We start from the raw sequence: 20,070 nt of genomic DNA, 5'->3' as shown, positions 1-20,070 counted from the left end.
ACAGAAATGGAAACAACAAAACCTGAGGTTAATGCAGGGCTGAGCAAGCCAAGCTCTCTAGTCTCCTCTCACAGGAGAGACTCTCTGTTCATCTTCTCGGCACTTCCAGTCTAGAATGGATCAGCACATGGAATTGCACGCTCTGCAGCGAGTATTCTCAACAAATCTATCAAGATAGAACAGTAACTAAATGTTCAGAAATAGCAAATTTTCTTCTTGGGTATAAAGGGGGAAAATGTTTCTGGTCTGTAAGTCTGGACTTGATAAAACACAGCTTTAGAACAGATTTGGAAGGCAAAGATAATTAAATGACACTGAGTAAGGAAAAATAAGTATTTCCAAATGCATCTGAAATGAAGGACTGTAACCAAGGCTAGCAGTAAATTACACTATATTAATAACTGGAAATAGGAAGAAAGAGCACACGTCAAGTATCCAAAGTATACCAAAATGATAGTATCAAGAAAACAAAAAGAACATAGGAGTTTTGTTGTTGCCCTTGACAGAAGAGCCTCAATGCCTTACAGGACTTGAGGTCAGTTTCTTTGCTTTCCAGTTTACAGGCGGTTTGGTCACACTCACACCAACACCTCTGTTTCAACGGGAACACATGATGCAATCCCGAGAGGCATGTGGATCCACAGGTCTGCCCTTCCTTGACAGCAAAAAGCTCAGCAGTACAACAAAACCAGAGCAAGCTGCCTGAAACACCAGCTCCACACTATGGCCCACTCCTGGTTGACCGGAGTTCAAGTTGAGACACTCGCGCAGACTCGCGGTGCTGAGCCGGCGTCCTGCGAGGCCAGGACCAGCCGGAGCAGCTGCGAGGCTCTACACCAAAGGAAAGCCTCTCGCCGTGCTGCACCGAGCACAGCTCCCTCTGTGCAACTCCTCGGTCATCACCCGGGGAAAAGAGAAGAAACGTGACTGCCGCAATAAAACACGCACGTAAATATTTTATTTTACACATAATGCCCATAACGACCTAAGGAGGAACGCGCCCACAGGGATGAGGGGCCTCCTTCCGAAGCCATCCAGCGGCGTCACCCCGATCCTTTCAGCCCTGAGGTTCGCTAGAGGAGCACTGAGCACAGCTACGGGGAAGGGACCGCTGCAGCGACCTCCTGTCCTCCCGCGCAAGGGGCTCCAAAGCAGAACCGACACCAGCCGCTGGCGTGGGAGGACAGGAGCAGACGCCGGCGACTCCTGCGGTGAAGCCATCCACCCCCAGCACAGCTCCTCTCCAAACCAGACGGGTCCCCAGGGAGGTCCGGCGGCACAATTCCCAGGGACAGCGACAGAAACCCCTGGCTCTCTTCCCTCCGTTCACATCCCAAGGAACACGTGCAATGCAAACCTGCAGTCCTCAAAGAAGGTTTAAAAGAAGCCTCAAGCTCAACATTAAATACTATTCTACAGCTCAAAATCAGAACCGGCCTCTTCACTTCAACCACAAAGGGATTCTTACATTTTAATTAATGGGTTTAATTACTGGTAGCAGATTTATTATCTAGGCCAAAAAAAAAAAAAAAGCTTTTTGTGCAGTTCATCCCTTCCTTAATTTGTATAAAAACCTCACTGAAAAGCCAAGTTCTACATGTTTGACAGGACCCAAGTTACTATTTTTACTCATGTTTAGTACCAACCTTCCCCCAAAATGCAGTAACTACACTCACTTTGACAAGCAGGCAGGCTGGATTTACACCTAAACAATATACATTTTGGTTCTGCCACATCCCAGCTTGTAATAATCCACCTGAAGTCTATGGCAACTATTTCACAGCATGAGAATTCAGGATTATTTCATTTAATGTACTCAAAGAATTTATTTGAAGAGAACAAACTACTGAGACTCATTTCAAACAATATAAAAATGCCTTTAGACTATAAACCAGGCCAAGCACAGTCAACTCCTACGAACAACCATTTAATTACGAGTCAATTTGAAGTTCACGTTTCCTTTAAAACAAACAGGCAGCAAATTCTGAATGTTTTGTACGATCCCAGTTTTTATGCCAGCATCCTTGCTAAGTTTAAGTAATAATTATGCCAATCAGAAGAATACACTGTTAACTTCACTGAGGGAGATACTGTCCGGACAAAGTTTGTTTTCAGAGTAGTTATCAATTTACCTTTAAAAACAAAACATTAAAAATATACTCTATATTTCATTACTATTACTACAGGAGCAGTGTCCTTCGGGCAATGTAACCCATTCATTGAGCGTGCACCATGTACAGGGCTTGCTTTAAGTGCCTTTTCCAGGAGAAGGCTCCCTACACCCTCCGCAAACGGAGCACACGGTTTGAGCACTCAGGCGCAGCGACCACAGCTCGGCACGCAGGGTAAACCAGCAAAACATGAAGCGCGTTAAACAAACGTCCCGGTGACCCGTGCCGCTGCAATGAACAGTTCGGCCACCCTTCCACCACGGATGCAATAACCAGGAGAAGGAGTACAAGTCTGCGGAAGCCTTTCCCAAAGTCTCTCTTTCCGATGTTCCCAAAGGCACAGGGACCTTGCGAACTGGGCAGAAGCCCCTGCCTGTGCCCTGCTGAAGGCACCAGCTCTGTGAAGTGTTCTTGGCTGCCCCGGTTCCTCAGGGCTGCCGAGCCGAGCAGACAGGACAACAGAGCTCATCACACTCGCATTAAACGCATCCACTGGAAATGAGACAGCTCTTTGAAAAACATCAAAATGCTGGTTTCAAGGTTGAGATGCAAAGTGTCTGAAGGGCTTTTTCATTTTTTTTGGACAAGATAAAGAGTGTCATTAAGCACAGTTTGAATTGGCTTTGTGCATCTGAAGTAAAGATACCCTAATCTAGTACATTTCTAGCTTCTGTGAAACCTTCTGTACAATTATTATTTTTTTTACATGAAAAGGGTAAAAGAAAAGAAATATTAAAAAGTGAGTTAATGAAAGATTCTGACTGGATACATAAGAGAGACCACTTGGAGCAAACCAGTCCTGTGAGATTCACGGCGTGAGCTACACGCCCTTGAAGACAAAGAACAACACTCGGGTAACCTTGTCTCGGATCCACTCACAAACAAGGCATGTTCCATGATGTTTGCCATACAAAGCCGATGTAAACAGGTTTTTGATTCTTTGCTTACAGCAGCATGTTACTGTCAGATCTAAAGATGGGCAACCACACAAAAAAAGGCTTAGCGAAGCGGCAGGTGGGTAGTTTTGGGACAAACACAGAAAGTGTAACGCAATGGACTGCAAAATGCTGCTGGCTGATCACTGGCAAATACACGCTGCGTGACTGCAGAGGCAGCAGAAGAGAAGATTCCTTTCTCTTCTCCCTTTCCCTCAGAAGTGTAAAAGCTGGGAAGGGCTCGTATTCCTGGCAAGAACACGACCAGCCATGAAAACTTCAGGGAAGCTGGTGAAAGGCCGGGTGCCGGAGGAGAGCACAGCGTTCTGCCTGGCCCGCAGAGATGGCACTCGGCTGAACCAGCAAGGCACGGTCCCTACGTCATGCGATGTCAGCTACCGTTACTAAGGAAACGGGACCAGATAACCCAGGCTGAAAACATCCACATCCAGTTTCCAACAGAAACGCCTGTCCACTGAAGAGGTTACAAACATCCACAGAGCTTGCGTCACTTCACCATACTGGGGTTGACAACACAATACAGGTGAAACTCACTCAACAGCAACCTCTAGCCCTAAGAAATTTGGAATTCTTGTCCCAACCCATTAACCACACTGCACACAGTGCAAACTGAACCGCTGTGAACCACAACGCTCTTTCAGAAATCAGACAGGGTGAAAGAGTAACTGGAATGTGACTGGGCTGAGAACAAATACGAAAACATTCATTGCTTCCCCACAAGGGTGAAGAGGGCAGCGCTGTTTTCCTTCTCTTAGGCCACACAGGTGAAGCCTATGGATTGCAAGCAGAACCACTGTGGTTCCAACAAACCTCTCCTGCTGGGCGAGCCGAACAGACCCACACGGAGGTGTCATTCCTCCAGGGGCCAGCAAGGGTGGCATGGAGCAGCCCCGGGTCAGGAGTGGCATTTCCTTCTGGAGCTTGCAAAGGCGAGCCCACTGCCTCATCCTCTGGGCTCAAGAGGCTAGACAGGGAGTTTCTCGCCCTTACAAACCCCGTGGACTGTAACGGAGAGGCACCTGTGGGTGTGGGAAAAATGCTGCACACTACTTAATGGGCACCTTTAGCCACTTAGGGCCTAGGAGATCTAGGAAATTTTCAGTTACTGATGCAGACAGGCCCTGAAAATCAACCACCATGTATTTAAGAGACTCTTGCTAAACTCACCCTTGCAGGAGAGTAAAATGATTCACAAGAATTCTATATTTATAACAAAGATTTACTGAAAGTGACTCATGTACTGAACCAATCTAATTTAAAATAGAAGGGAAAAACCTCTTGAAGAGGCACACGAAACTGTAGTGGGGGAGGGAAGAGAACTGCACACACAGGAGAGCCCCAGCCAGGAGCTGTTAGCCAAATCTACTGAAAACCGTTTCTCCTTTCAATTAGCCGAAGTGATAGCAGAACATTCAGCTTCACCTACTTCTGGTTTAGAGTTAATTAAGTCCTACATTCAAAGCAGCTGCAGGTTGGAATACTTTCTTAGGACTGCTGGGCAATAACAAGGCAGCTCACAGGGAGTTACTAGTTCTTCAGACCCTACAGAATTCAGAACACAAACCCAACTGGAATCACAGTGGGAGGGAGGAAGAAATACCAAGAAGATTTTACAGTATTCCTAATTCTGGCCGAGCAGTTTCTAACAGAAATAGCTGCCGCCCCACTCACTACCCCTTACATCAACACTGCAGCACGTCTTGCAGAATGTAACGTCAGAGACAGAGAACAGACACACAGCACCAGGAGCCCTCCAGATCCACCGGCAGCAAGGGCACTAGCTCAGGGCTCCTTCACCTCCTCCTGTCTCGGAGTAACTCCTCAGTTACTTTTTCTCCTCCGTATAGTACAGATATATGGCAGATAAAAGGGGAATACTTAACATAACCACAACCTAAATGGAGGAAACTGCTATGGTCTGTATCAATAGTAATAAAACACTAACCAGAAAACATGGCCAAATCGTGCATTCCTGCACTGAGTACATAGGGATGAATAAATCCTCCTAAGCTGCAAGTAAAAGATAACTTGGAAACAGCAAGAAGGCTAGTGAAAGATTAGCCTCACATTCGTAATAACCACGCACAGCAGAGCAAGTTGGAATTTCCGTGTTGCGACAGGAAAGGGTTACTATTCTCTGACTTTGGCTTTCAGTAACAAGTGTCTATTCTTCTTTGCCTAAGCAGCTCGCTTATCTCCAAAGCCAAATCTAACTTCCACTCTTCTTAACCTCTCCACTGTCATCAACACACAACTGGGTATGCTTGGCTGCAGATGCTCCATTCTGCGAGATCCAGAAGTGTTCAGGCAATGGCTCTTCTCCAATCATTCTCAGCATCGCTCCCAGTTAAGTCTTCAATTCGAAGCACAAAGAGAAAGCAGCCAAGAATTCACAGGCCAACACACATATTTACAACTGTACGCAGCTTTAATTCTCAGCAGTATCTTGCTGTGATGTCTCTCCACACACCAAAGTCTGATGAATAGTGTTATATTCCTATTGGCCCTAGCAAATCACGGGCTAGATTTCAGAACTGTTGAACCAGCATTCAACAGTTCCTTCTCACACACTGAACACAGTGACTGCCTCCAAAGGACTACTTGGCATGAGCTTTCAGGAGCTGACCTCTACTGCGAATCCAGCATTGGGCCACCCTTCACCCACCCACACAGGGTCTGCTTTACTCTATCATCACAACACGCACACACCATCTAAGTCTGCAGGGACCAGGCAAACCACCACCAAATTTCAGAATTCATTCAGACTTCGATCAATTCACAGAGCTCCGAAACACCAGCTGCCCCTGGTATACGTGATTTTACCTCCAAAGAAATTTTATTTTCTTGCTAATTCTTGGTAATGCAATTTCCAAAATACAGGCATGAGGAAAAGTCACCAACATAATGGCTCACTGACTATATTAAAAAATATACAAGAATGTTCAAAATGTCAAAGCCTAGACCCCAGTCTCTCAAATGCACCGTTTCTGTAACACAGCATTCAGTGCGCAGCGGAGAGCAGCAAAGTGTTGTGAAGATCTGAAACACGCCAATTAGCCAGTGGCATGATGTTGGCTAGAAAAGTCACCGAGATTTCCATTCTTCCTCTTCTTTTAAAAAACACAACAGCTCTTTCAGTGACTTTTTGGGCTGGATTCTGCCATGTATACTCAAAATGAGACACCTTGTTCTTCAAATACACTGAGACAACTTACAGAACAAAGGAATTTCAGCTGGAACACAGCTGCCAGATTTTAACCCCTGGCTGTGAAAACTTCATTTTTTGGCAGTTATTCTCTGGGTTGAATCTTATCTCAGATTCCAATATTATTTAACCTATTAGCGCTCCCTAGTAAATCACCTTGTTGTTTTGGCTTGGTACTTATTTTGGATAATACTATTTTAATAACAGTTACTTTCTTATTTGTAATGTACATACAGATGTAGGAAATGTAAAGGAAAGGTGACATGGGCCTGAACTCCACAATTACTAATATTTAAATCCCTGCATTTACCTCTCCCAGGAGAGAAATTACATTTCTATAGCAAAAGGAAGCTTATGTAGTCTTAGCTCTTTTGTGTGTCATTTACCACATAAGGCGATGATGTGACTGCTGTCTTCGTGTACAAATTTCCGGGTGACAGCTTCTTCCATGATCTGCTTTACCTAAAATAAACAGAAAGAAGGGATTGTGAGATCCCAGCACAAACCAGCACAGCACTTGGGAGGTTCAGTTTCAACCTTTGCTTGCCCTGTCCCCATCACCAAAAGACTAATAACTCACACAAGTTACGTTCTGCGGGGAAGGAAGGATCGAAGCATTTGAGGAGAGAGAGGAAGGACAAACCTGAGCAGCTTTTCATGGGATGAGGGAACCTCTGGTAGAACAACGACAGGTTTATTTGGGGCGTGCCCCTATAAAAGGCTGAATTATTTCAGAGTGCCCTCTGGAGAGCTTCTTCAGCAGAAGTTCCAAAGAGCTGGGCAAAACTTTTTACATGATTCATCCTTGGACTTCCTGTGTATAGTCACTTCTGCTCATGAAACAAGATTATGTATTGCCATGTCCTCTTTCCACTTCTGGCATTCTGCTCTTTTTCAAGCACACAGAATCCCTGAGCTACACAGACGTACATCCCAAGAGAGGTTTACAGCAACGTTTCCCCCGTTTGGGGACTTCACATGCCACAGTAAATTACAAATTAAGCTCTCAAAGCTCTGCTGCACCAGACACTATACAACAATAATATAGTACCTATAGAGGAGACAGAGCATTCAGTTTTTGCTTCTAGACACATTTTAACAATTATAGCAAATAAAATTACATTTATCACACTTCTTACTGATTTTAAACAAAGTTCCTCTCCAGTTTCAAGGCTGATGTATCAAGCTCCAGAGGGAATTCATTGCAGACTACTGACTTTCAAAAATTAAAGAAAACAGACAAATTTACAATTTGGGTCTCGAGAAGAGGCTGTAGTTACCCTCCATTCACCTGCTAGCCTACTCCTCCCCCAATGGCTTCCCCAGCCTGATACCAGATGAAACCTATTTGCCTCAACCAACTCATTTATCAGACACTCATTCCTTCCTGGCCACGGAGCACTTGCTTTTCCAGATACAAATCCACAATCATTTTTGGCTGCTCTCATTTGTGAGCTATAATTACAGGGCTAGGACATTGTGCCTAAATGGATGCCACATCCCTTTCAATATACAAAAGTAAGTGCTGCTGTGGCAGAAGATTTAACAAGATACTCTCTTCTTCCAATGTTGTGGGTTTTTTGTTTGTTTTTGGTTTTTTTCACTTGAAAACAATTTTTACAGCAGTCCTGAGCTCCATCAGACAGTGATTATCTGGCAGGTAACCACCGTGTGGCTGCTCTTCACCAACAAGCTCGGCAGCACAGCCTGTACACCAGCGTGGTCTGACTGGAGCGCCAGCGCAAGCTGTACAGCCACGGCCCCACCAGCCTGCCGCAGGGGCTAGGTCTGCACACCCAGGAGACCTCGACCCCACGCTTCTCCCTAGGGTTGGCCACCGTGCACTCAGCCCTCACTGGGCTGCACCTGGTACCCAAGATAACCAGTTTAAAGCTAGCTGGGTGACCGCTTCTTTGCGGTGCTGACAGGTCCAGAGGTTTCCAGCCTTCCCACTTGGCGCTGGAACCAGGAGAAGCTGCAGGTGCAACGCTTCATCCGCAGCTGGGCTCTGTGCTCGCACTGCTGGGATGATGAGGTGGCAGCTGCCTAGGAAGGTGCCTTCTCCAGTTTGGAGGGCTTCCTCCTTCAGTAAGATCATTTGTGACGCCAATCCTGGGTGCTGTAATCAAGCAATGCCTTCCCCCGGTAATCATCTTGAGCCTCCATGCCCACTCCTACGCCCCCACGCCGGCTGGCAGCAGTCTGCAGCTCCAGCTCTGGCACTTGCTGCACAAGCCTTTCAACACACAGCGTTGTCCTCGCCCCAACTTCAGGATCGGGTTGACCCTACAGATTTGGGGCTTCTTATCAAATAGGAGCCCTCTGGGCTGCAAAGAAAATACTGGGGGGAAAGCAAACATGTAAGAGGCTTTGAAAGTAGAATGTGTTTTATACCTGAGGACTTCAAAACAGATCTTTTGCACTTCATAAAACCTGGCTCACTGTTCACATACTGGGGCCCGACAACTAACTCCTACCAAGGCAATTTGTTTCCTTCCTAATGCATTTCTGACATGGCTGTAAGCACTTTGGACCTTACAGTAAAGCAGTGGGAATTGGAGAAGTAAAAGGATATCAAGAAGCAGCAAAGGTGTGAGAAGGTCTCATGGGTGGGAACTCATACAGGGAGCACCTGGATTATCCTGTTTATCCTTCTCACCTTTTTCTTCACATCATTGTTGATTTACAAGCTCGATGCCGGTTTGCCTTGGCAGGAACCCAACAAAATTTGTTCCAAACCTCACCCAGAGGTTTGAGGTCATCTAAAGGATAGCACCCAGGCAGGGCACAGCCCAGCAGAGGGGAGGGGACAGGACAGCTGCGCAGCTCTGGCTGTTTAAACTCCAGATCAGACCCTGACCTGCATTTTCACACGTGGGAGGCAGCACGTTCCGGCAAAGACAGCTTGCGGCAGAAGCACAGGGACAGTGCCATCCGCTGCCTCCAAGCCAACTCATCTCTGCGCCTCGGCCGACCCATCTGTGAAAGAAGGACAGTGACCCAACCTTCGCAAGCTGCTCTGACTTCACTGGGTGAAAACCTTATCTAACCGACCAAATGAAAGGCCTGGTTTCCTAAAGGGAAACGGTTCCTCCGAGCATCACTAGCATTTAGGTGGACAGAAGAGCTGTGCCAAGGCAAGTCTTGCACACGTGGCTCATGTCCCCAGACATGAACTCGGGCACCAAGAAGTACTCGGGACTACAGACTGGCTTTCAGCCTCAGCTCCCCAGAGAACAGTAACAGGAATTCTGTTCCTGATGACGGGGAGGAAGAGTCATTTACTCAGAGCAAGAGCTCTGGAGCTCAGGGGCCAATTCCCCGCTGTGACACATTTCCCAGGCACACCCCAATCATCAGTCTTTATTAGCTCAGCATGTTATTTAGATCCCAGTCTGTAGCCCAGGAACAAAATACTTAAAGCGTGTAAAAAATGAGAAAGAAAAAGGTTTCGGCTGCAATAACCAACGCTACTTTTATACAGCAGCACCATATGGTCAGTCTATCTGCAGACTTTGAATCCGGGACCTCCAGAGCGGAGCAGTACAGATAAGGCAAGCAACCAGCGTCTGCTCCCGACTGCCACCGAATACAGAGCAACCTTTGTACGTTTTCTGGAGAGTTAGTGAACGTTATTAGAAAACATTTTCAGGGCATAGTCAGTAGATGTGAATATTCAAAAGCTGGGATGCAGTGTTCTTCAATCCCACGTCATTCCTCACTGCCACGTAATTCAGGGATGCTCCAGGCAAGGAGCTAAATCAAACGTTTCTGATCAAATGGAGCAGAAGCCTTACCCCCCCCCCCCCCCCCTTGCAATTTTGTGCAGCTCTCTTTGTAGGGAATTAAGCTGTTGTGTCTCTGTTCCGGCGAGGCACTTGTCAATGAAGCTTTCTGAGCATAAGCCTACACAGACGCCCACTTGCAGATACCAGTGGACCTGACCGAACTGCAAATTAATCTCCTTAAAAGGAACATCAACAGCCAGCCCCCGCCGCATTCACCCACCCACCTGCACAGGTAGAGAACCCTCTTCAGGCTCCCTGCTCTGGAAACGTCCGTCCTGATCTCTGTGCCTCCTTTGCGAGACCAATACAGGATCTACTCATCTTAACCAGGCTGTTCATTTACACCTGCCAGGGGGCACACGCACGCAGAAAAGCGGCAAGCGCTTCGATTTCTGTGCGTGTCAGTCTCTCCATGAACCAGAGGCAGCACTGCACCACGGGAACCACAGGGAGCTACAACAGGCTGCAGCGACAGGCTCAAAGCCATCCTGCTCTCCCTGGAAAAGGTACCAGGCTCTGTGTGCACCACGTTTACCAACCACTGGAGCAAGGATAGGAAAGCTCTGCCTACCCAAGTGAAGATCTTGACATCCGAGGAGTGAAGCATGCTCTGGTGGTAGCATCATCCAGGCAAACCAAAGCAAGCTCCTCGAATAGAAGCTGATAAGCATTTGCACAATGTTATAATGGATCACTGCCCTTTCCTACAATGGCCAAAAGCAGCAGTCAAACACCGAACACAGGTCATAGTACATGGATTATTTAATAAGTTTCACCAAAGAAAAACACAAGAGAAATGCCTTTATGTTTTGGTGGTCTGGTTTTGGGTTTTTTTTTTAATTTTTGTTATGAGGAAGCTTTAAAGATGGAAATAAACTCCAATTTTGCAGCAACCTGCTAGTATAAGAGATCAAGAAAACAAAGACTACTAAGACACGATGCGCACTGGCTATATGCTACTTTATTCCCAAACACAGGGCTGGAAGAGACCCACAGGTGTTGGCTTTTCCATCCCTCTCGAGTTCCTGGTCTGCTCCAGTGAGCACACAGTTAGGACTTGCCTCACTGCCATTTTGCTCAACTGTCACAAAGATGGATTTCTGACCAGGGCTGACCCAGCACATCTCAACGTACCTGCACCCTTCAGGGTTAGGAACAACCTTTCAAAGCAGCACCACACTTTCAGAATACAGGTTGCAGCACTCCCCCAACCATGCATCACGATGGGACACTGGAGAAGCACCACAGGGGCAATGCAGCGTCAAGAGGCAAAGAACAGTGCTTGTAAGATACTGGAATAACCAGGACCACAGCTAAAACGTGCAGCAATTTTTTCCTCAATGGAGAAAACCTAATGTTCAGCATCTATGTCTGCAATAGCTTGTGCAGTTACTGTTCATCCCATTTATTGATCGCTCCCGCTGCACTGACTCTGTTACTCTTGATGAAAAACGGGGTGGTGTAAATACCAGCTGTTAAATAAGTACTACATTTCTGCTCAGAAGTGATGGTATTTTAGTTGTAAGGTGAGCAACCGCGTTTCTCAAGTGCTCTGAAATTTTTCAGGGTGAAATTGCTAAGGTGGTTGTTACCCTGTTGGTTTCACAGCTAGAAACACAGCACTGTGTTTAAATCCAGAAACGGCAAAAACCCCTCCATTTCAGTAGGTAGAAGGAAACGGACACAGAAAAGCCTGTTTTATGAGCCTGCTTGTCACAACAGATTTTCCTGCAGAGACAGATAAATGTTTGAAACGTGAACTTATAAGCAGCCTCAGCATGAATCCCAGCAGAGTTAAATTCTGAAAACACATTACATGTCCTCCTTTCTATTCGAGCCAACAAAACACATTCGTTACCAGTGGGAACTGAAAATCCATCTGAGAAAAAGCAAACAACATTAAATTTTCCCAAAGGAAACATGCAGAAGTTTCTGCTGAGAGGGAGAGACAAAATAAAAGACCACTTTGCACCAAGTGACTTTGGAGGCAACCATTTCATATTTTGCAAAGACAACCAAATTTTAATAGTCTTGGTGTAAACAACATACAGAAATAATATGCTTCCCCTGAACTCCATTAGATAGCGAGGTTACATGACAATCCTCAACATGAGGAAGAGCCTGGGTTTAAAGGGGAAGGGAACGATCGCTTTGAGAATGCACATGGACTAGCCACATTTTCAGAACAAGACCACCAACACACACCACACATGCAGGTGCAAGCGGCTGTGTAAAAAGCCACACAGAATAACAAATAAGGTTGAAAATTCTGTTGGAAAAAGCTAATTGCCATCATTAAGGGCAGCATAATCTGGAGGCTGGTATACTAGTGGTGCAAACTGAATGCGCATTCAATTCCTGGCTCCGTTAATCGATTATTTAAAAGAAAAATAAAATCTCAATCTCAGTGTCTCTGACTGCCTCCTGATGCCATTCGTCTTCAACGTGAGCAGAACAGGCACGTCCGTGCAGTGCACAGGCAAGAGGTGTCACCTTAACGTGTGTACGATCCCCCCAAAGCTCTCAGGACTATTTTAGGATTGAAAGCTGTGGGTGACCCCCCAAAAGCCAAGACAATATAAATCCTCTAAAAAAGCATTTGTGAAGATTTGGAGAATTAAAAACCAAATAAAAGACAAAACAAAAATGCAGATGACATAGAAGGTACAAATAACACTTTCAAGCATTATTCAAGTAATTTAAAAGCTAAAGCGCAATTAAAAACGTTTTAGAGACTTTAAAAACAAATTAGCCTCAGATTTTTTAATTATATACCGCTCGTTCTCCTCAGCTCAAGCTGGCTTGGATCACAAAAATCCATTTCACTTTCAATCTCGTGCATTAGCACAAGACTGCAACGTTCAGGGTTGGAAAACATTTCTCAGATTTATTTATATATTTAAACATTAACCTGGGAGAGCAAGCGCACACACTTCTCAATCAAACCTTACACTATCTTGGCTCAAAGGTCCTAGTTCAAGCTAAGATTTGTAAATGAAGCGGCAGGTTCACGGCTGTGTTAAGCCGCAGCATTTGGCACGTGAGCGAGCAGGAGGAGGCAACGCCTGCCCGGTGCCCTGCAGCCAGGGGCTGGCTGGGTCATTCCAGGACACGGTCCTACAATTCTGTGCACGGATCGTTCCTGACGTGGCTGTCCCTACTCCACCACTTCCAGCCAACCTGCACTGACTGACACGTCCGCTATTTTCTGGTTTCAACACTAATAGTAAGACACCAGATTCAGGCTCAGGAACCTCAATGAGAGCAACTTTTCACTTGAGCTTCAATGAATCCTCCTCTCTGGCTACTGATTTCCCCAGCTGTGGGCTGGGAAAGGAGCAGGAGGACAGTTAGCTTTTTAAAAATACTTTTTATTGCTGTGATGGGTAAGTACCACATTCTCACTTCGCTCCTGTGTAAGAACAGGCAGCCCCACACAGACAGTGCCACAGAAACGCAGAATATGGCCCTGGGGTGTACGGGGAGAGGTGGCCGCCCACTACGCCGGCAGTTCCACCTGGAGCACGTTCACAACGGTGCCCTTCGAGCAGGGCACGTGTGCACCACCAGGCACCTCCTCCTTGGCCGGGACCCCAAAAGCGTCCTGTTGGAGCGGGCTCAGCACGAACCCTGCTCTGCAAGGGGAGCCCCTCCACCCAAGAGCACAGCGTGGCAGGAACCGTCCCACCAGGTAACGGCGCCGTTCTCGGCCAAGACCGAAGCGCTCCCAGTCCAAACGCAACCCCGACCAAGCGCCACTGTCCCATTCCGGCACGGGGTGTTCGGCAACTGATCCCCCCAGCGGATCTCGGGTTGTCCCAGCGCACCAGTGTCACACAAACCAACCCAGTCCTCCTCCCGCCTTTCTCAGCACGCTTCCCACAGCGCGGGCATTGACACCGGAGGAGCGGGTGCTCCTGCCAGGGCTCTGGCATTTGGGGGTCAGCTCGGCTCACCCGCGGCTGTCTCGGGACCAGCTGATCATGGAGTTTCCCCCTTTCTCCTCTAAAACTCACAGCTAAGGAAAAGTTAGCAAAAAATTTTTTTAAAAAAGAGCAATAAGGGAAACATCACCCCAGGGGAAGGGAGCCGGGGCCGCCGGCTGACCACAGGCCCCTGCCTGGGCAGGTGAGCGCAGCCACCAGCCGCCGCCGGGGCAGGACGGGGCACAGGCACCCCTGCTGCCCACCTTCACTTCGGAAAACCCAGCAGACCCCCGTGCGCGTTCCCGGAGCGGCAGCACCCCGCCAGCCCCAGCACCCCGCCAGCCCCAGCAGCCCGCCAGCCCCAGCAGCCGGGCGAAGCAGCGCCTCGATTGACTCGTGTCGATCGCGGGAAGGTCGCAACCCCCCAGCAGCAGCACCGAAAGGGAGGAGCGGCTCGGGCCGAACCAACCCTCCGCTCGCCGCCTCCCGAAGGGAAGCGGGCTTTAACTCAACCCGGCCAAAGCCGCGTTTTGTCGGCGCCAAGAGCGGCTGAACGAGCTCATCAGGCGGAAGGTTCCACCCTCCGTCACCGGCCGAAGCCCGCCGCGGGAGATCGAGCCCGGCGGGAGGGCGCGCAGGGCGGCCCGAGGCCCCGGAGCCCTCTCAGGGGATGGGAACCCCCGGCTAACCCCTAGGCGCCGTCCGCAGCGCGGGGCTCTGCCCGCCGCACAGCCCCGACCCCCCCGGGGACGACGCCCGCCTCCTCCCTCACCTCCTTCTTCACGTTCCACAGCAGCTTCTCCTTCACGGCGTCCGCCGAGCAGCTCATGGCGGAGCGGGGAGCGGGGCCGCCCGCGGCGCCCCGCGCTCAGAGCCGCCCGCCCGCCGCGCCGCTGCGGGAGCGCCTGTGGGGCGAAGGCTCCGCACAGCGCGGCCGAGCGCGGGAAGGCTGCGGCGGCCCGCGCGGCTCCGCGGCCATCTTCCGCGGTGCCGCTGACGTCAGGCCGGGGCGGGGACACCGGCGCGGGGCGGGGCCAGGCCGCACCTGCGGCCGCCACCGCCCTGGCTGTGGCGGGGGGGGGAAACAGGACTCCATGGCAACCGCGCCGGGGGCGGGGCCAGGCCGAGGCGGGAGCCCGTCGCCTCCGGCCCTGAGGCGGCCCCGGAGCCGCCGTCTCGCAGCGGGCCCGCCCCGCAGCCTCGGTTCCCTTCGGTACCCGGCCCTGCCCACCGTGGTCCTGAGAGAGCCTCAGCCCGGGAGGGGCCCGGGGAGCCCCGGTGGCCGGCAGTGCCCTGGGAGCGCAGCAGCGGCACACCGGCCTCTCTAGAGAGGGGAAGGGGGTTGAAGCATCAGGTTAGTGACGTATATTAAATGTTTTTTCCTAGTGCTTATTTCCAGGTTTTCCGCTAAAATAGTGAACAGCACACTCAGCTTGAGTCACCTTCTGATCCTGGCAAAAGCCCTTTGCCAAACCCCACGGGGGCCCAGGACCCGCTCCAGCTCTTCCCTCCAAAGCGAAGGAGGGTGGAGGCGAGATCATTCTCCAGCAGAGGCTCAATAAACCCGAGCTCGCTCTCGGCGAGGCCCCAGCTCCTGCTGACAATCCTGCATGAGCTGCGGCTGCAAAGGAGCCGAGGCCGCAGGAACACCCGGGCAGGGGGAAGGGTGCACAGAGAGGGCAGGCAGGAGAAGCTGGACCACACCGAGAGCAAGACAGACCTTTGTCAGTGCAGGCAGAAAAGGGAAAAATAGAAGAGTTGTTCCATTTTTGAAAGAGACAGCAGATAAAGAAGGCTGAACCATATCATCCAGTCACAAGAACCCAAAGTCCTACCACAATGAATAAAAGTAGGGTGTTTCTACAAGCGCTCATACGACGTGAAGTTGGGAAGGAGCACCTGCCTTATAGGTAAACCAACTCTCAACAATACAACTGTGGGAAAGAACAGCCAGCATGCACTAGAAATCAGTCAGGTAAGACAGGTTTCTCACCTTTCCAAACAGGATTGCCCAACTTCTTTCAAAGACACTCAGCTACTTTGTGGAATAGTGTTTGCAGCTGTTGCTCACAACACAAAACCATAGGTTAGCTCAGAAAGCAAGGGAACAGCAGCAAAGAGAACAGCTCAATAGAACAGATTGTGTTGGCTACTTCAAAAGCACACTTACTGCAGAACACAGACTGAATCTCTGGGTTTAATTCCCTGCTAGGCTGCTCCGTCAGTCAAGAAAGGTTAAAGATTTTCAAAATACAAGTTAGGTTACCTTCGTGGTAATACAAATTGGGTGTGGACTTACTGAAAGATCAAAATGCTCTGTGATTCTTATTAAGAAATGAAGTTATTTCCAGGAACGTGAAAAACCACTGCAGCCAATGAATTGTTCTACAACAAAGGAAAAGCCCAGAGAAAAATCAAACCCAGTTGTCTGCAGAGCACCTGTAAGTACACTGATAACTCCTACAAATAGCCTGCACTTGCAGGGCATGGGTGAAAGGGAGCAAGAGCTCAGCTCCATCTAATACAAAAGCCATTTGCTGATACAGTATTTCTGTGGTTCAGGAATCCTAAATACTTGGTGAGGATCACAACTACAATGCAGAACAGAAGTGCAGAGACCAACATGATGAATAAAAAGTTACGATGCTGGAGAAAAATCACAGAAGACAAAATATAACACTTTATTAAAAATTAGTGTTCCATTTCCATTTAATGCACTGATAAAAGAGAAAACACTTTAATCAATAGCTAATACGGTTACTGCATTAACTAAGTATTTTATCCATAAGGCTGACCCTTGAAAGTTAGACATAAAAATAAAGGCTGATGCTATAAGAAAACAGCTTGATCACAGAACGTCAGTTTAAACAAGATCAGCAATCCTATTTGCTATCCTCTGGATATAAAATATTACAGAAATCCAAAGTCCTTCACTATTATTGAACAAATTAAGCTTCAACATCCCTCTGAGGTAGGGGAGGGTCTTACCACCATTTTATTACAGATGAGGAAAAAATACGCACATACAGAACAACTAACTTGCTGTATGTCACTGAGTTAGTGGCAGAGCTGGAAACAGGACTCATGCCCACTCATCTCTTAATAAAACCACAGTTCTCCCAGCACAACGGATGGTGTGAAATTCGGCTGTAAAGATTTAATGCCAAGGACTGTCAGAGGGTATAATCTCATTGTGTAAGACAGGGACTGCTGGGCCAGACACATTCAGTTAAGGTATACTTCATCAGCATTTCCTAGAGTGAATTGTGTCTGAAAAATTAAAAAACCTCAAGAAAAAAAGTAATGAAAACCACAATAAGCATTGCCTGTTCCAAGCAGAATGCAGCTTTTCAATAACTCCACAGCATCGGTCCCTCCAATGCCCTCCCAGTCTCGGTCAGCTATTTTATATTTTAACCAAGAAATGCAAGAGATAAAAAGTCATCGGAATGGAACATTCTGATAGGATAAATGTCTCCTGTTCCAAAAACTAAATGCCAAGGTGAAGGTTAAACATTTAGTTTTGTCTCAGCATTTATCAAGCAGTTAGAGGCTGCTGCCCTGAGGAACTCTCTCTTTTGACATTACTGCCTAATTAACACTGATACTGAAAAGCTGTTTAACAAGACATTCACTCAAGGCACAAGTCTCCTCTGTCGAAAGGCTGAGGTTGGTTTGCAATGTGTTAGGACCCCGTTAAAGAAACACGCAACCCTTTATTACAGTACTTGGGTATGGATGTCACAATGTTTTCCATTCATTCTCTCAGTCTGCTAATACAGTATTTGAATGCACAAAAGTTCACGTAAAGAGGACAGTAAGGTCTCAAAAAGGCTCCAGCAGCTAAGGAAGGCTAGCTGATGTAGTTAGAACTCATCGTTACGGATGAAGCAAAAAGGCATTTCTTCCTCCTAAAGGCTACGGTAAATTCACAGGCACCTCAGTAAACACATCCATTGGTGACGGTTTGTGCGGGGAGTCATTACGAGTCTCTTGACCCACAGACAAATGCATGTAATTAGAAATCTATATTGTCTTAATAGGGATCATAATTGGCGATACGTAAAGCCAGCAGAGAAGACTCTCAGGAGGCACAGCTGTGCACTCTCTAGAAGTGGACAGCTCACCACAGCAAACGCTGCAGTTTAAAACTGCATTATCCTCTTCAGCACTGCTTTTTTTCCTTTATACCAGGCTGTCAAAATGTGTTCTACAATGTTTAGAATGTTCTTGTCAAAACAATTTATAGCCTTTAATTAAGGGATGATTACAATGAGAATACAAAGCATGTGCTACATCAAAACTACAATATTCAAAATTATCAGAACCTGGTGGTACCAAGACCGTATAAATCAACATGCCGTGATGTTGGTGGAAAGGACAATCACCATCCTGAACCGGAGCAGTTCCAGATAAGCAGGACTCTTAAGAGAAAATACTGTGTTCTATCGCTTGTACTAGAAAGACGTTCAACCCATGAACTGTGTAGGTGATGGCTGCATCCATGTCCACACTGAGACTTACTGACACTTCATGGAAATGATCCAACTACGTAAGCACTCAGGTAGAAATAACGCAGGGCGTTCCAGATTTCATCAGAAGCCCGAGTACAGCAGCCCCACACAGGGAAGGGATCTCTACCACGACCACCACTTTAGCCTCGTGCACGTCCACGTAGCACCCTCCCCAGAACGCGCCCATGCAGGGGACTTCTGATGTTCTCCCATTCCCACCAGTCCATACAAGCAGAGGGAACTACAGAACTACCTGTGGTCAGGTTTGACCAGCAGTTATTTACCTGGGATCTCAGCCACATCCTGAAAATCTTATCAGGACAAAGAACACCAAGACCATGGTTCTGAAACATCTTTTGACTAGACAGAACTTTGCAATGAGATTTTCACTCTGAGTGAAGCTTACAGACAGAGTCTTCTGTCCACAGTGGCCAAGCATTGTTCCAGTTCTAGTCGTATCTTAATCTAAAAGCAGATGTTTTGTGATCAGTACTAACCGGGGCTAAAGAAGGGAGAATGAATTGGGATGAGAGAAGAGGGGGAAATGAAACTGGTATCTGTACACATTTAAACACTGATAACTGCTTACAGTCCTTACTGATACTCCACAAATACAGAGATTCTCACAACCCAGATGGTTCCCAAAACAGATTGCTTCCAAGATTAATTTAATCTAAATTCAAATGAGAAATTAATACTACTTGTTGGCTATGGGAAACAGGGAAAAGAAAACCAACACGAACTTTTCTCTGCTGCTTATAGCGCAACGATTCACAACACGAACCCGAGGAGTACAGAATCCAACCCCAGAGCGAAGGGCTCTGCACTGGCACGCAGACGTGACACTCAATTCTCTTTCACGCCCTCCCTCCCATACCTCTACTCCCCAGAGAAAAGAAATGCAAAAATATCATTTGTCTGCTTATAACTTCTTTTAAACCAAATTTTGCAAGGCTACCAGCATCACTTACTTAATCTGTTAACATTCACTACGACGGTAACAAGAAAAAAAGAATATAAATCATTTGCCAAGAAACAGAAGTGCCAATAAATTTTAAATGGCATTCTTATTTGTTACAAGATGAAAAAAAGTGCAAGAGACTAAATTGAAGCTATTAAGTCCAGCACAAAGACTCTATCACTACAGGCTCTGCTGGTAGCGTCAAAGCACCCAGCACAGTGTAATTTAAATAGTGTCAGTGGAGGGAAAAAACCCTTAAAAACCGTCCCCATCCCTCTCTAGCAGAATTAAAGAAAAAACCCCACAAAGGTCTTTGTCAAAACTAATCTCAGCAGCTGTATTTTCACTGGCACAACAGAAAAACCAGCTGGAAAACAATGACTTACAGAAAGCAATATAAAAAGAAAAGAGATTATTAGAGTTTTGAAGAGGTCTTTCACAAAAAGGCAGGTGCGTTACTCTGGCAATGCTACTTCCTGAACGCGAGAGGAATTCCGTGAACGCCTGCCACATGTGGAGGTCTGGCTAGGCAGAAAAATCCTGAAAGTT

At 47.4% G+C, this 20,070-nt stretch overlaps 1 protein-coding gene across 4 annotated transcripts in view; it reads right to left on the bottom strand.

Annotated features, from left to right (window-relative positions):
* SGSM2 (small G protein signaling modulator 2) overlaps positions 1–14,875 on the bottom strand; it is a 57,892-nt gene extending 43,017 nt beyond the window's left edge. For all 4 annotated transcript variants that reach the window (XM_086475459.1, XM_086475461.1, XM_086475460.1 and 1 more), the window contains exons 1-2: positions 14,819–14,875; positions 6,719–6,794 (exon numbers count right to left, since the gene is read on the bottom strand). In XM_086475459.1, the coding sequence (XP_086331585.1) occupies positions 6,719–6,794; positions 14,819–14,875 (133 nt within the window). The remainder of the gene's footprint in view (positions 1–6,718; positions 6,795–14,818) is intronic.
* Between the last annotated feature and the right edge of the window lie 5,195 nt (positions 14,876–20,070).

Source organism: Leptosomus discolor, chromosome 18, assembly GCF_034619465.1.
Source record: "Leptosomus discolor isolate bLepDis1 chromosome 18, bLepDis1.hap2, whole genome shotgun sequence".
Classification (NCBI taxonomy): domain Eukaryota; kingdom Metazoa; phylum Chordata; class Aves; order Leptosomiformes; family Leptosomidae; genus Leptosomus; species Leptosomus discolor.
The sequence above is the reverse complement of the archived record's forward strand: the minus strand, read 5'-3'. Positions and strand labels throughout refer to the sequence as shown.